General features: G+C 38.8%; 2 protein-coding genes across 3 annotated transcripts in view; both read left to right on the plus strand.

Annotated features, from left to right (window-relative positions):
* Positions 1-4,166, plus strand: part of LOC104726162 (KH domain-containing protein At5g56140-like) — a 4,891-nt gene extending 725 nt beyond the window's left edge. The window contains exons 2-7 of the mRNA XM_010444951.2: positions 542-627; positions 1,028-1,173; positions 1,555-1,668; positions 1,754-1,870; positions 2,817-2,960; positions 3,545-4,166. Of these exons, the coding sequence (XP_010443253.1) occupies positions 542-627; positions 1,028-1,173; positions 1,555-1,668; positions 1,754-1,870; positions 2,817-2,960; positions 3,545-3,694 (757 nt within the window). The 3' untranslated portion in view covers positions 3,695-4,166. The remainder of the gene's footprint in view (positions 1-541; positions 628-1,027; positions 1,174-1,554; positions 1,669-1,753; positions 1,871-2,816; positions 2,961-3,544) is intronic.
* Positions 5,542-7,435, plus strand: LOC104732815 (ubiquitin-conjugating enzyme E2 30). Of its 2 annotated transcripts, none has more exons than XM_019231535.1 (5): positions 5,542-5,648; positions 6,184-6,272; positions 6,372-6,499; positions 6,619-6,723; positions 7,063-7,435. In XM_019231535.1, exons 2-5 carry the CDS (start codon positions 6,203-6,205, stop codon positions 7,204-7,206), a joined length of 447 nt encoding a protein of 148 aa, XP_019087080.1. In that variant the 5' UTR covers positions 5,542-5,648; positions 6,184-6,202; the 3' UTR covers positions 7,207-7,435. The 2 variants fall into 2 exon arrangements, with proteins under 2 accessions (XP_019087080.1, XP_019087079.1); XM_019231534.1 differs by having other exon boundaries at positions 5,543-5,648; positions 6,187-6,272.

Consider the following 14,045-nt stretch of genomic DNA (forward strand, 5'->3'; position numbering starts at 1 on the left):
CCCCTTTTTTTTTTTTTTTTTTTAATCTGCTTCTTTTGAGTTTTTGGGTTTCATATTGTTTGGTGGTTTTATGATTAGCTGATGTATCTGATGAAGTTTCTTGATCTTTGTTTTGACTAGATCTTATATTTTTTTTTTTTTTTTTTTTGATGAATCTGGATATTTCTCTGTTTTGTTTTCTTCTGATTCTATATAATTAGGATCTATGTTTCGATTCTGATGCATTTGATTAAATCTCAACATCTTGGATCATCTTCTTAGCTCATATTTGCATCAATCCGGTTAAATTTTTCTTTAAAGCATCAGTCTTTTTTTGTGTTGTGAGATCTTGTAGCTCGTTGGTTGTGTTCGTTCTGTTATTGTTGATTTGTATTCTTGATTGACTAGATCCACTTCACTAAAAGAATGGATTTTTGAATCTGGTTTGTATGGATTTAACGTTTTTTTTTGTATTGGTTGAGTGGGATCTGCTTGTAATTTTTACTGTGTCTTTGAGGCTTTACTTATTTTGTATACTAAGCACATGTTTCTGTTTTGGCAGGTATCTTTCAGAGTTACTTGCGGAACGTCATAAGCTTATTCCGTTCTTGCCTGTGCTTCCACACGCATATCGGCTACTAAACCAAGGTGAGCGTTGCTGTTTGTTGTTGTTTATCATCTGTATTTTTCTGCTCACATAATATAATATTCATTCCTTGCTTCAGAACTTTACAGTTGATGAACGCTAAAACGTTGCTACTAACAGAGACCTAATGAGTAGTAGCTACCAGCTAGAATTAATATAACAAAGTGGTTGAATAACTCCCAAGTGTGTCTAATCTTACAATCCACAGAGAGACTAATGTTTAGAGTACTAGAACACGAAATTACTAATTCTGTACTTCTTATACTGACTTCTGTCATTTCATTTAACTAGAGTGAGAGCAAGAAACTATTCTTTGCTAACTCAATTAACTATGCTGACTCCATTTGTTGACTAATTCTAACTGGTGCGTCTTACTCTTGGAAATTGACATTTTTGAAACAGAAATTTTGCGTGTAACCACACTGTTGGAGAATGCCACAGTTTTAAGTCAGAGTGGGCTTGACCACCATAACCCTCTGGCTTCTGGAGGGATATTTCAGAACGCAAGAGCTGACCTGAACGGATGGGCATCACAGTTTCCATCAGAAGTATGACTACTAACCATTAACATAACTCTTTTTGTCTAATTCAATACTGCTGCAATAGAATCTTGCTTGACTTTAGTTATGCTGACATAACCATCTTTGACTGCTTTTAGTCGTAGTTTATCATGACAGGTAGCTTAAGCTAACACTGAATATTTGTATGTTCTTGCCTTAGATCAACACTAATTAAATAATCCATGATTCTCACGACCACGGTTGAAATGATGTTGTGATTGCTATAATTTTCTTGTATATATTATTAGGATATATCAGCTACAGGTTGCAATGCCTTGATACAGGGAGAGAAGTCTCAGTATTCTGTTGCAATGCGTCAATGCTTTAAAGTTGATTTTGATTCTAATTGTGTTGTTTGATCATTTGCAGAGATCTGTTCCATCGTCTCCAGGACCAAATTGGCTTCACTCACCAGATAGTTCATCCGGTCTCATTGCCAAGCGAACAATCAGGGTCGATATTCCAGTCGACAGTTACCCGAATGTAAGAGTTATCATCTTTACATCGAGATTATATGTGTATATATACTATCTGGTCGGAATATAACACTAAGTTTTCGATATGACAGTTCAACTTTGTTGGTCGTCTTCTTGGTCCTAGAGGAAACTCCCTCAAGCGAGTTGAAGCAAGTACTGATTGCCGTGTTCTTATAAGAGGAAGAGGCAGTATAAAAGATCCAATTAAGGTTATTATTATATAGTCTTAGAACTTCATTCCAATGATTGTTAAAATGTATTAATATTTTTCTTCTTGTAGGAGGAAATGATGAGAGGCAAACCAGGATATGAGCATCTAAATGAACCACTTCATATCTTAGTCGAAGCAGAATNTAACTCTTTTTGTCTAATTCAATACTACTGCAATAGAATCTTTATTGACGTAAGTTATGCTGACATAACAATATTTGACTGCTTTTATTCGTAGTTTATCATGACAGGTAGCCTAGGCTAACACTGAATGTTTTCTTGCCTTAGATCAACACTAATTAAATCCTCACGGCCAGGATTGAAATGATGTTGCGATTGCTATAGTGTTCTTGTATATATGTGATCACTCTATACATATTATTAGGATATATCAGCTACAGGTTGCAATGCCTTGATACAGTGCCTTTTTCCATTGCATGAAGTTTCAGGGAAAGAAGTTTCATTATTTTGTTGCTACTGATGCTGCAACTATATGCCAATGTTTATGATTCAAATTTGATTTTGCTTCTAACTGTGGTTGTTTGATCATTTGCAGAGATCTGTTCCATCGTCTCCAGGACCAAATTGGCTTCACTCACCAGATAGTTCATCCGGTCTCATTGCCAAGCGAACAATCAGGGTCGATATTCCAGTCGACAGTTACCCCAATGTAAGAATTATCATCTCTACATTTGAGATTATGTGTGTATATATACTATCTGGTCGGAATATAACTCTTAAGTTTTCGATATGACAGTTCAACTTTGTTGGTCGTCTTCTGGGTCCTAGAGGAAACTCCCTGAAGCGAGTTGAAGCAAGTACTGATTGCCGTGTTCTTATAAGAGGAAGAGGCAGTATAAAAGATCCAATTAAGGTTATTATTATATAGTCTTAGAACTTCATTCCAATGATTGTTAAAATGTATTAATATTTTTCTTCTTGTAGGAGGAAATGATGAGAGGCAAACCAGGATATGAGCATCTAAATGAACCACTTCATATCTTAGTCGAAGCAGAATTACCGATTGAAATAGTGGATGCACGTCTCATGCAAGCTCGTGAAATACTTGACGATCTTCTTACTCCTATGGTTTGTTTCATCAGCCCTTTTTCCTTTTCTCACCTGAAACAATTTAAATGGACGGTCCTAATTACTTGGTTTGTGTTGTNCAATGTAAGAATTATCATCTCTACATTTGAGATTATGTGTGTATATATACTATCTGGTCGGAATATAACTCTTAAGTTTTCGATATGACAGTTCAACTTTGTTGGTCGTCTTCTGGGTCCTAGAGGAAACTCCCTGAAGCGAGTTGAAGCAAGTACTGATTGCCGTGTTCTTATAAGAGGAAGAGGCAGTATAAAAGATCCAATTAAGGTTATTATTATATAGTCTTAGAACTTCATTCCAATGATTGTTAAAATGTATTAATATTTTTCTTCTTGTAGGAGGAAATGATGAGAGGCAAACCAGGATATGAGCATCTAAATGAACCACTTCATATCTTAGTCGAAGCAGAATTACCGATTGAAATAGTGGATGCACGTCTCATGCAAGCTCGTGAAATACTTGACGATCTTCTTACTCCTATGGTTTGTTTCATCAGCCCTTTTTCCTTTTCTCACCTGAAACAATTTAAATGGACGGTCCTAATTACTTGGTTTGTGTTGTAGGAGGAAACTCATGATCTTTACAAGAAACAGCAGCTGCGAGAGCTAGCATTGCTCAATGGAACTCTTCGTGACGAAGGATCTCCAATGTCTGGTTCTGTTTCTCCTTACAATAGCCTCGGTATGAAGAGAGCCAAGACAAGAGAAGCGTAAGAAAATCAAATCAAAGATCTTTGTTGTGATCACAAAAGGAATATGAAACCGATGCAATTCGACACAATAAAGGCAATATACCACTCTTGATGACACGGTACTGTCTCTCTTGTCCCTGGGGATAGAATTGTTGTATATATGAATTATGAATGTGTTTGTTTGTCTAGTTATCATTGTCCCGGAGAGAGATCAGATGACAAAATTTCTAAGGAGGTGACGAGTCTGTTGAGTGCTGAGTCTCTGTCTCTCTCCAAGACTTTGGGTTTGTTTTTGTTTTATGTTGTTTTTTTTGTTTGTTGGAAAGTTGGGTTTTCCAAGAGATTTCTTTCATAAGCTTTTATTTATTTATTATTTTAGCATAAAGAAAACATTAAATCATGATGGTTTGGTTTGTGTCTGGGTAATTCGTAATGATAGTAATCATATTATGTTTTTGGATACATAAACGTCAAAGTAAAGCTTGTTTCAAATATAATGTGTGGATTGTGTAAAGCAATTATGTTCTCAAGTATTTTTCACATGTTTATTGCTGAAATCGACATTCTTTGTTACATGTCAACTCTGTTTGCATAATTGACAGGCTACTACTGGATTAGTCAGTTAAGTCGGCAGAGGCTTAATATATTGTTCAAGTAAATCGGTTAGACTGTCTACCAATAATTCATTCGGTTTACTGATGAACCGTTTAGTTCAACGGTCTGTGCCTGGTCGCAATGCCAAAAGAAACTGGGAGCTATGAGATCGTAAATACTAGATACAACAATTGATAATTGATAAATCTTCAAAACCTAGTTTCTTGTGATGCAAGGTAGCTTTCTTTGTACGACTATTCAAAATTTATTATGTACTGTACCTTTTATAATAGATGAAAAGATAATATTTGAAATTTCTAATCCAATTTAGATGTTAACATCACACATGATAATTTACACTTCAAAAACACAAGTATATTAATATGCTGTGCTGATACGTACATACTAATATGTAAAGTGTCGATTACAACAAACTTAGTTCCTGTACATTTGAAGATGTAATGGCATTATACGTAGTAGAAGTAAGAAATTGTGTACTTGGTGAACTTTGTCTACTTCTTGGTTCACTTGACGTGGTCCGGGTGAGAAAAAAAAAGTCAATCTTGTGAATTGTGATACCGTGAACAGTCTTTCCCGTTAAGGTAATAGTAACATATCCAAATCTCTGCAATCTGAAAGATTCCAATTCTATTTTAGTATTTTTACTTTCCTCTTTCATCCTTTTTTTTTTTCTTAACGGAGGTTATTGGTTTGAGATTTGAATAGAGTTTTAAAGATTTTAAATGTTATATACAATCTCTTGTTATTAAATCAAGATTTTGTTAAACTTTGTTAAAGTTTAGTGTTATTAGTTTGTGATTTGTAAAAAAGTCATTTAATGTCTTAACAAATTTGGATTATTAGATTTAGATTTTTGTAAAGTCATTAAAATTTTTATGTTATTTAATTAAAACAAAAGAATCTAGGATTGTTTATGAATTCAATTATTATGTTATTGGTTCATGATTTTAGACACTTTTTTTACAAAATAAAATCTTGGAAAGTATCACAAAAATACATGGATTATTTGGATTACTTTACCAGATTTTAGAAAACTAATCAGCAAAATTTTCTAGTAATCTTTAATAATATTTCATTTATTCACTTTTAAATGATTTTGTTGAATATTTTACCAATTTTCCTTTTGGGAAAGAGTCAAATTATACCAATTTTCCATAAGCAAGTAAAATATTGGGCCTTTAAAAGGCCCGATAACATAAGAATCTAGCTAAAGGCTACGTGGCAAAGCTTCACCGCTCGAATGAGGGAATCTATTTAAAGCCGTATCGATATGCCCTTCATCATCCATCTTCAAAACAACCCCTTGAGATTTCCGAAGATCACAAATATCCAAAACCCTAGATCAACCTAAAAACAAAAAGGTAGGTCAATCAAAAATATCGATTTGATTCATCATCATCATCATCGTCTCTCTTTAGGGTTTACCCAGAATCCTGATCTTGATCTCGCTGTTTGTTTTACCTTAGCGTCGATCCATGTTATTTTGTTCTGTTCTTCGTGTTAATTTCTAGAATCTTCTCGTAATTATGAAGATTTAACCTTTTCTAGTCTGATCCGTGATTTTGCTTGATCCTGTTTCTGGAATTGTTTGATGATTTTGTCTCTCTGTTTGATCTGAATCGGTACATCTCTGATCGGCTTGTTTAGTTTAAATTAGGATTGCATTATCCGTATGGTTTTGGAGAATTTTTTTGGTTTATTTCTTCATGCAGTGTTATCCTTTAAATAATTAAAAAACTTTCTCGTAATAAAGTCTCTTCCTTTAGGATTAGCTTTGTTCTTGCTCCTTATGCTATTACTGATTCTTTTATGTGTAGTGCTTTTTGCATCTGTTATACATGTAAAAGTTTGGTGATTTCTTTACTTAATCATCTGAGTTTTTTTTTTTTTTTTTAGCAGCAGGAAGGACTTTTCAATGGCTTCCAAAAGAATTAACAAGGAGCTTAGGGACTTGCAAAGGGACCCTCCTGTTTCATGCAGTGCCGGTGAGTGTTTTAATCTGTGTTTTTGATGACCTAACTGTTTCAGGATAATGAATGGTATGAGTTGTTTTTTTATCTCTAATGAATTGGTGATGTTGTTAGGTCCTATGGGAGATGATATGTTCCACTGGCAAGCAACTATCATGGGTCCAACAGATAGCCCTTTCACCGGAGGTGTTTTCCTTGTTTCCATTCACTTCCCACCAGATTACCCCTTCAAGCCACCAAAGGTAAAAACTTGTTATTTTGTTTGTTTGTTTGTTGGAGCTTGTTTTATTAGTTTATCATCCACCCTTGTGCTTAGAGCAAGTGTTCAGTCAAGTAATCGAGTGTTTTATTTATGATGTAGGTGTCCTTCCGTACCAAGGTTTATCACCCAAATATCAACAGTAATGGAAGTATCTGTCTTGATATTCTGAAAGAGCAGTGGAGCCCTGCACTTACCATATCCAAGGTGATCAATTTGTTTCACTTTCATACTTTTTTTTGCATATCATTTAGTCTGTTTTCCGCAGCATCTATCTTCTCGTGCTCATGTCTTAGTTATGGTCATGTATTTATGCATTCTATCTGGTGTGGTTATCTGCTTTGACCAATCTGTCTTTCCATTGTTTATATGAACAAACAATAACCCATTTTGTTGGGCTATTAGTTGTGTCCTGGCTGTGAATCTGTGACATAATGTGTGGATTTTCATTATATATTAAATAGGGCCATTAGCGAGTTGCTTGAATATACTTTCTTTTAATTGCATGTAAGCTAAAGAACTAAAGTTGGTCTGCAATTTCCACAGGTTCTTCTGTCAATCTGCTCACTGCTGACAGATCCAAACCCTGATGATCCTCTGGTTCCGGAAATAGCTCACATCTATAAGACAGACCGAGTCAAGTACGAGGCCACTGCCAGATCCTGGACCCAGAAGTATGCAATGGGATGATAACTAGCAATAAGACCCACACCAGTACATTGCGCATTAAACAGTAGAAATAAGAGAAAAAAAACTGAGTTTGGCTTTTTTTTATATTATAATTTGGCTACTTTTTGCTTATTGGTTTTTTTTATCGTTAAGCCGTGTGTTTGGTGTGTACATGAGCTTGATTATGCCTTATTTGAAACATTGAGATCTTGCAATGCTTTTTTAGCCAATAAATTGGCTATTATGATTAGTCCTTTGCTACTGTTATACGCACAAGTTTATGGATGACTAAAAAAAGTGCGCATAATAGTGATAGTGAAATGAGATTGGACCAACACCTTTTGGTGATCTTAACAGGTCTTTACGGTGTAAGATTCCTATTGGCTCTCTCTCTCTCTAATTGTTTGTTCAACTAGAAAAGTCTAGAGACTTAAGAAAGTAAAATTAACAACTGAGTATGACTTGTTCCATTGGTACGGTTTTCTCTTCTTTTCTACTTATTGAGAATTTGGAACAAGTTATTAAAATGGTTTATTGTTTTATTATTTATGAATTTAGCTACTTTATTCAGTCTTTTTCATATGACAAAGATACATAATGTATTCAAATTGTAAAAGAATTTGGTGTAAGGCCACCATGACAATGAAGTTTAAAATTTGAATAGACAAAAAAGTTGGATTCGGTTTTAACTTTTAAGTTTGGTAGATCAAATTAATAAGACTTTAAGAAACAAATCTCTCCATATATAAAATATACCTACATAACATCGATATGGTGAATTGTTGGTTCCCACAGAACCGTTCTTCCAGACCGATTTCTACTTCAATCTTGGTTGAAAGTAGTTCCAATCGTCCCCCTCTTTTCCCTCCTGACCCACCTGACCAATCTCCCCTCCCATCCCTTTCTGATTTCCCCCCTTCTTTTTCCTATCTCCCCCTCTTCAGCTTCTCTAACTTCTGCTCAAACTTCTGTTCAAACTTCTGTTCAAGCTGTACTCTTGGACTCTGAGAGAACTATTCTAGCTCTTCCTGCTCAGCACAAATCTACTCATGTGGTGGTGAATCCTCAGGTGCAAGCAATTCTCAACTCCTACTACAAAAATTTGGGTCTCAACCCTAGATCTGCGAATTCAGATATAAACCCTACTGTAGCAGATTGTAAATCAGTTGCCCAAACAGACGACTTATTGGATACTCCTCCACCGAAGGTAGTGCGTCGCTATATCACCAACTCGCATCCTCGTAATTCCTCATTGCCAAGCGGAGTGGCTCCGCATACTGCCATTGTTCCTCAGCCCTCAGGGGCCTTGGCTCGTGAGGAGCAAGCTGTTGTTGTTATCTCTTCCCAGGAGCAGATAGATATGACCCCTACTGTTGTTTCCTCTGCCTCTGCTATCCATGTTTTCTCCTTTCCTCCCGAACCTCTACAACCCCATCCCTCTCCTATTCCAGCTCCCGCTGCTCCTGCCAAACCTACTAACCGTCACATACCTCAAACCTCAGCCCGAAGTACCCAACCGAAAACTCTAGCTCATAAGCTAAGAATCACTGCGGATAGAACACTTACCAGGCTAGCTCCAGTTGAATTCTCTTCAGATGGGAAGCCTCGCGTTACTATCCCTGATTCTGTATTTCAAGAAGGTGCTGACATTCATAAAGATTTTATAATTTGTAGGTTTAAGGGAAGGCTCCCTACCTACAAACACATTCAGAGTGTCATAAATCACATCTGGGGAAGAGGAAAAAGACTCGAGATCCACCTAAACCATGCAAACAATTCGATGTTGGTCCGTGTCCCGGATGAGTACCTGAGGAAAAAGATCCTTGAGAAAAAAAATGTGGTATATTGGTGAATGTATGTTTCTTGTGGCACAATGGGATTCACTGGGAGGTGAAAGTACTGAACTTGATGCAATCCCTATCTGGGCTCATCTTAAGGGTATGCCGTTTGATCTGATGCATCACAAAGGCATATGCTTTGTTGCTGGACTGGTTGGAGAGCCGAAGGAAATGGATGAGTTTACAAAGAACTTGGTCAGCTTATCTGTTGCTCACGTCAATATAGAGAGGAATCTCAACGAACATTTGCCTTCCTCAGTTGAAGTGGTCAGGGAGAGTGGCAAAGTTATCACTATTGAGGTTGAATACCCCTGGATTCCTCCAACGTGCTCCCACTGTGAAGAAATAGGTCATGTCATTCGGTTTTGCCCACTTGTGACACCCCCTTGGACTCAAGGGAAAGACACACAAGCTAAAAACTTATCGAACTTACCTGCTACAGTCAAGAAGGATAAAGTAAAGCTTGGTCCTGATTCCGTTTCTTTTTCTATGGAAGTTGGCTGTTCATCGGCTCCTTCCTCTACTCCTGAGATCCAGGTTGATCTGTATGGTTCAGGATGTGCCTCTCTCTCTCTTCTGTCCCTCTGCCTTGTGTTCAAGTACCAGCTGATATCCATACTACTGTCCTGTCAAGCCCACCTAAACCTAAGCACTCCACCTTTCCCAAACAAGCCAAACCAAAACGTCAAACCACTCCGCCCCTACTGAAATAACTACTTGTAACCCCTATGAGGTGTTAGCTACCCCCAGTAGTTGCTCCTTGCCACTTAACCTTCCCAACCCGCCCCAAAACCTCACTCCTTCTTCTCACCCATCTCCTACCCCCTCTATTTCTACTACTCAACCCTCAGATATGGTGATAGACTCGATTGTGCATAACCTTTTATTGCCCTCAACTGGTGAAAGTCCTCCTCCTTCGGGTGGTGACTCACTTTGCCACTAACTTTTTCCCCGTCCCTATGTATATAACATCTTTTTGTTGGAATATCTGTGGTCTGAATGATACGGATAAGCATCGGCCTTTTGCTTCTTGGCTTGCTATTAATAAACCTCTTTTTGGTGCTCTGTTAGAAACTCATATTAAGGAACCAAATTTTAACCGTGTTATGAATCTTACCTGTCCTGGATGGAACTACACCTCTAACCATAGCTCTCATGAGGATGGTAGGATTGTTGTCATTTGGAAACCGACGGTATCAGTCTCCGTCCTTCATCAGTCAAGTCATCCGCTCAAGTGTGAAATCTCAGTACAAGGAGGCCATCACTTCTGTTATACGTTTGTATATGCTCCAAACCAAGGGGAAGATAGGACTGACCTTTGGTGTGATTTGTTTCGATTCCAACAGAGTTTCTCCCTTGACTCTCTTCCTTGGGTCCTGTGTGGAGATTTCAATCAAATAATTCATCCTGCAGAGCACTCTTATCCATTGGTCAACCATTTTACATCTCGTATGATGGAGCTTCGTGACTGTCTGCTACAGCTTGAACTTTTCGATCTGCGTTTCTCAGGCCCTCTATTTACATGGACCAATAAAAACCCGTTAAATCCGATAGTCAAAAAGCTTGATCGAGTTCTTGGTAATAATCACTAGCTTTCTTCTTACCCTGACAGTGTCGTCTCCTTCTTGACGCCTGCGATCTCTGACCACTCCCCTAGCTGTCTCAACCTCTTTGCCCCTTTACCTTCAGCAGGCACAAAGCCTTTCAAGTTCTTCAATTCTTAACCAAACACCCTAATTTCCTTACCTTAGTTGGGACTGCATGGAATCAGGCTGGAAGCATATCTCCTCAGGAACCCTGTTTGTCCACATTGAGCGCAAAACAAAAAATTTTAAAGAGAGATTTAAAATCACTTTCCCGAGAGAATTTTTATGACATTCAAAATAGAGTGCGAGAGACTAACTGTGTGCTTCAATCTGTGCAAGTGCAAGCCCTGGTAGACCCCTCTCCTGAACTTTTCCAGCAAGAAAAAGAAATTCACTCAAAATGGGAGTTTCTGCGAAGCATTGAGGAGGCTTTCTATCGACAAAAGTCAAGAATCAACTGTTTAAAAGAAGGAGACAAGAACACTACCTATTTCCATCGAATCATGCAAATGAGGAACTCTTTCAGTGCAATCCGTTCGTTCTCCTCTCCTTCTGGCTCCATCATAGATGATCCTTTGGAGATGAGTTTGTTGGCCGTTAATCATTTCAAATCCCTTCTAGCGCCAGCTGTCCTTCCGCCTGTTATTGCTTCAATCACTTGGTGCCAAAGGATTTTGATCTACAGATGCTCACCTGATACAAAATAAATGATGATAAGAGTTCCTACTGCGGATGAGATAAGAAGGTCATGTTCAACTGAATGCTAATAAAGCACTAGGCCCGGATGGGTTTACCTCCGCTTTCTATAAAGCTTCTTGGGGGATTGTAGGTCCTGAGGTTATCCACTGCATTCTCCGATTCTTTGACACTTCATTCCTCCCGTCTGCGATTAATGCTATTATCCTTGCCTTGATCCCAAAGATCCCAGGTGCTTCGTTTGTCTCAGATTTTCGTCCCATTTCTTGTCTTAACACCCTGTACAAGGTGATCTCAAAGCTGCTTGTGGTGAGACTGAAGCCTATCCTCCCTTATCTTGTGCAACGAAACCAAACAGCTTTCAATCCAGGGAGATTATTGGTGGAAAACACTCTTTTAGCGGCTGAGTTAGTCAATGGGTATCAGAAAATAAATGGACCTAAAAGAATAACAATCAAAGTCGATATTGCAAAGGCTTTTGACTCAGTGAGGTGGGAATTTATTTTCAGCTGCTTGAGAAGTATTGAAATTCCGGAGCAATACTTACGTTGGCTTAAGGCCTGTAAATGTACGCCATCCTTCTCTGTTGGTTTCAATGGCAACGTGCATGGCTACTTCAAAGGGATCAGGGGCTTGCGTCAAGGCGATCCTCTCTCTCCCTATCTCTTTGTTCTTGCTATGAACTGCCTCTCTGCCTGCTTGGACAAAGCAGCCGAAGAAGGAAGAATTCAGTATCATCATCACTGTAAAGACCTCAAACTAATGCACCTTTGCTTTGCAGATGACTTACTTATCTTTATTGATGGTTCAGTTTCTTCTTTTCAAAGTGTCCTCCAAGTCTTAAAAGAGTTTGAAGATGTTTCTGGACTTGCTATTAACCTTCCCAAAACAAGTTTTTTCACCTCAGGTCTGTCCCAGTCTGAAATAGATCACATGGTTAATATGACGGGAATTACACATGGTCAATTGCCTATTAGATACCTTGGTGTACCTTTGTGTACGAGGAAGCTAAGCCTCCTGGATTGTGCGCCACTGATACAGAGGGTCAAGGGTCGTTTTAACGCTTGGTCTACCAAATCACTCTCTTTTGCTGGAAGACTACAATTGCTGAATACGGTGATTGTTGGCATCTCCAACTTCTGGTGTTCGAGCTTCGTGTTACCAAAAAAGTGCGTGAAGATCTTGAACTCCCTTTGTAGTGCATTTCTCTGGAAAGGTACAACGGAGGGTCATCATTCAGCTAAAGTGGCGTGGGACACAGTTGTATTAGAAAGGAAAGAGGGAGGGTTGGGAGTTAGAGAATTGCTCATATGGAACAAAGCTTGCATGATTAAACTTATCTGGTTGCTTTTCTTTCGATCTGGTTCAGTTTGGGTAGCTTGGTTCCGGAAGGAAGCCTTGGCAGACAATTTGAGTTCGTTCTGGACCCGCAAACCTAACAATAAGAACTCTTGGTTAGCTAATAAGTTGTTGAAGCTTTGTGAAGATGCTTACTCATGGATAAAGCTGAAGTTGGGGAATGGAAAATCTTGTCAATTCTGGACAGATCATTGGAGCAATCTAGGTAAGATGACTACCTACCTTCAAGGAGATGGTCTCTATCAGATAGGAATTCGCAGAGGAGCTCGTCTTTCTGACCTTTGGCGGCAAGGAGAATGGAGACTACCTCCTGCGCGATCTGAAGCTCAGGTTAGCCTACACATTGAACTCTCTACCATCTACCTAACGGATGAGCCTGATACTTACTTATGGTGGATCAACGATCAATGTAAAAGTCGGCACAATACGGGGGCAATCTACACTACGCTAAGAGACATTCTTCCCGAAGTCACTTGGCACAGCTTGGTCTGGTTCTCAGGAAGAATTNCTGGCATCTCCAACTTCTGGTGTTCGAGCTTCGTGTTACCAAAAAAGTGCGTGAAGATCTTGAACTCCCTTTGTAGTGCATTTCTCTGGAAAGGTACAACGGAGGGTCATCATTCAGCTAAAGTGGCGTGGGACACAGTTGTATTAGAAAGGAAAGAGGGAGGGTTGGGAGTTAGAGAATTGCTCATATGGAACAAATCTTGCATGATTAAACTTATCTGGTTGCTTTTCTTTCGATCTGGTTCAGTTTGGGTAGCTTGGTTCCGGAAGGAAGCCTTGGCAGACAATTTGAGTTCGTTCTGGACCCGCAAACCTAACAATAAGAACTCTTGGTTAGCTAATAAGTTGTTGAAGCTTCGTGAAGATGCTTACTCATGGATAAAGCTGAAGTTGGGGAATGGAAAATCTTGTCAATTCTGGACAGATCATTGGAGCAATCTAGGTAAGATGACTACCTACCTTCAAGGAGATGGTCTCTATCAGATAGGAATTCGCAGAGGAGCTCGTCTTTCTGACCTTTGGCGGCAAGGAGAATGGAGACTACCTCCTGCGCGATCTGAACTCTCTACCATCTACCTAACGGATGAGCCTGATACTTACTTATGGTGGATCAACGATCAATGTAAAAGTCGGCACAATACAGGGGCAATCTACACTGCGCTAAGAGACACTCTTCCCGAAGTCACTTGGCACAGCTTGGTCTGGTTCTCAGGAAGAATTCCCAAGCACTCTTTTCTTACCTGGCTGGTTGTTTTGAATCGATGTCCGACGAGGGATCGACTTCTCAACTGGGGTTTCCAGGTCGGCCGTCTGTGTCTGCTCTGTGCAACGATGCCTGAATCGCGAGATCATCTTTTCTTTGAGTGTCCTTATA

This window comes from Camelina sativa, chromosome 11 (assembly GCF_000633955.1).
Source record: "Camelina sativa cultivar DH55 chromosome 11, Cs, whole genome shotgun sequence".
In the NCBI taxonomy this organism is placed as follows: Eukaryota; Viridiplantae; Streptophyta; class Magnoliopsida; order Brassicales; family Brassicaceae; genus Camelina; species Camelina sativa.

What these genes read in the sequence shown, in the direction of transcription:
- LOC104732815 (XM_019231535.1), top strand. Translation starts at nt 6,203, where the DNA reads ATGGCTTCCAAAAGAATTAACAAGGAGCTTAGGGACTTGCAAAGGGAC. An exon ending in TCCTGTTTCATGCAGTGCCG is followed by an intron (nt 6,273 to 6,371) that starts GTGAGTGTTTTA and finishes TGATGTTGTTAG; the next exon opens with GTCCTATGGGAGATGATATG. An exon ending in ACCCCTTCAAGCCACCAAAG is followed by an intron (nt 6,500 to 6,618) that starts GTAAAAACTTGT and finishes TTTATGATGTAG; the next exon opens with GTGTCCTTCCGTACCAAGGT.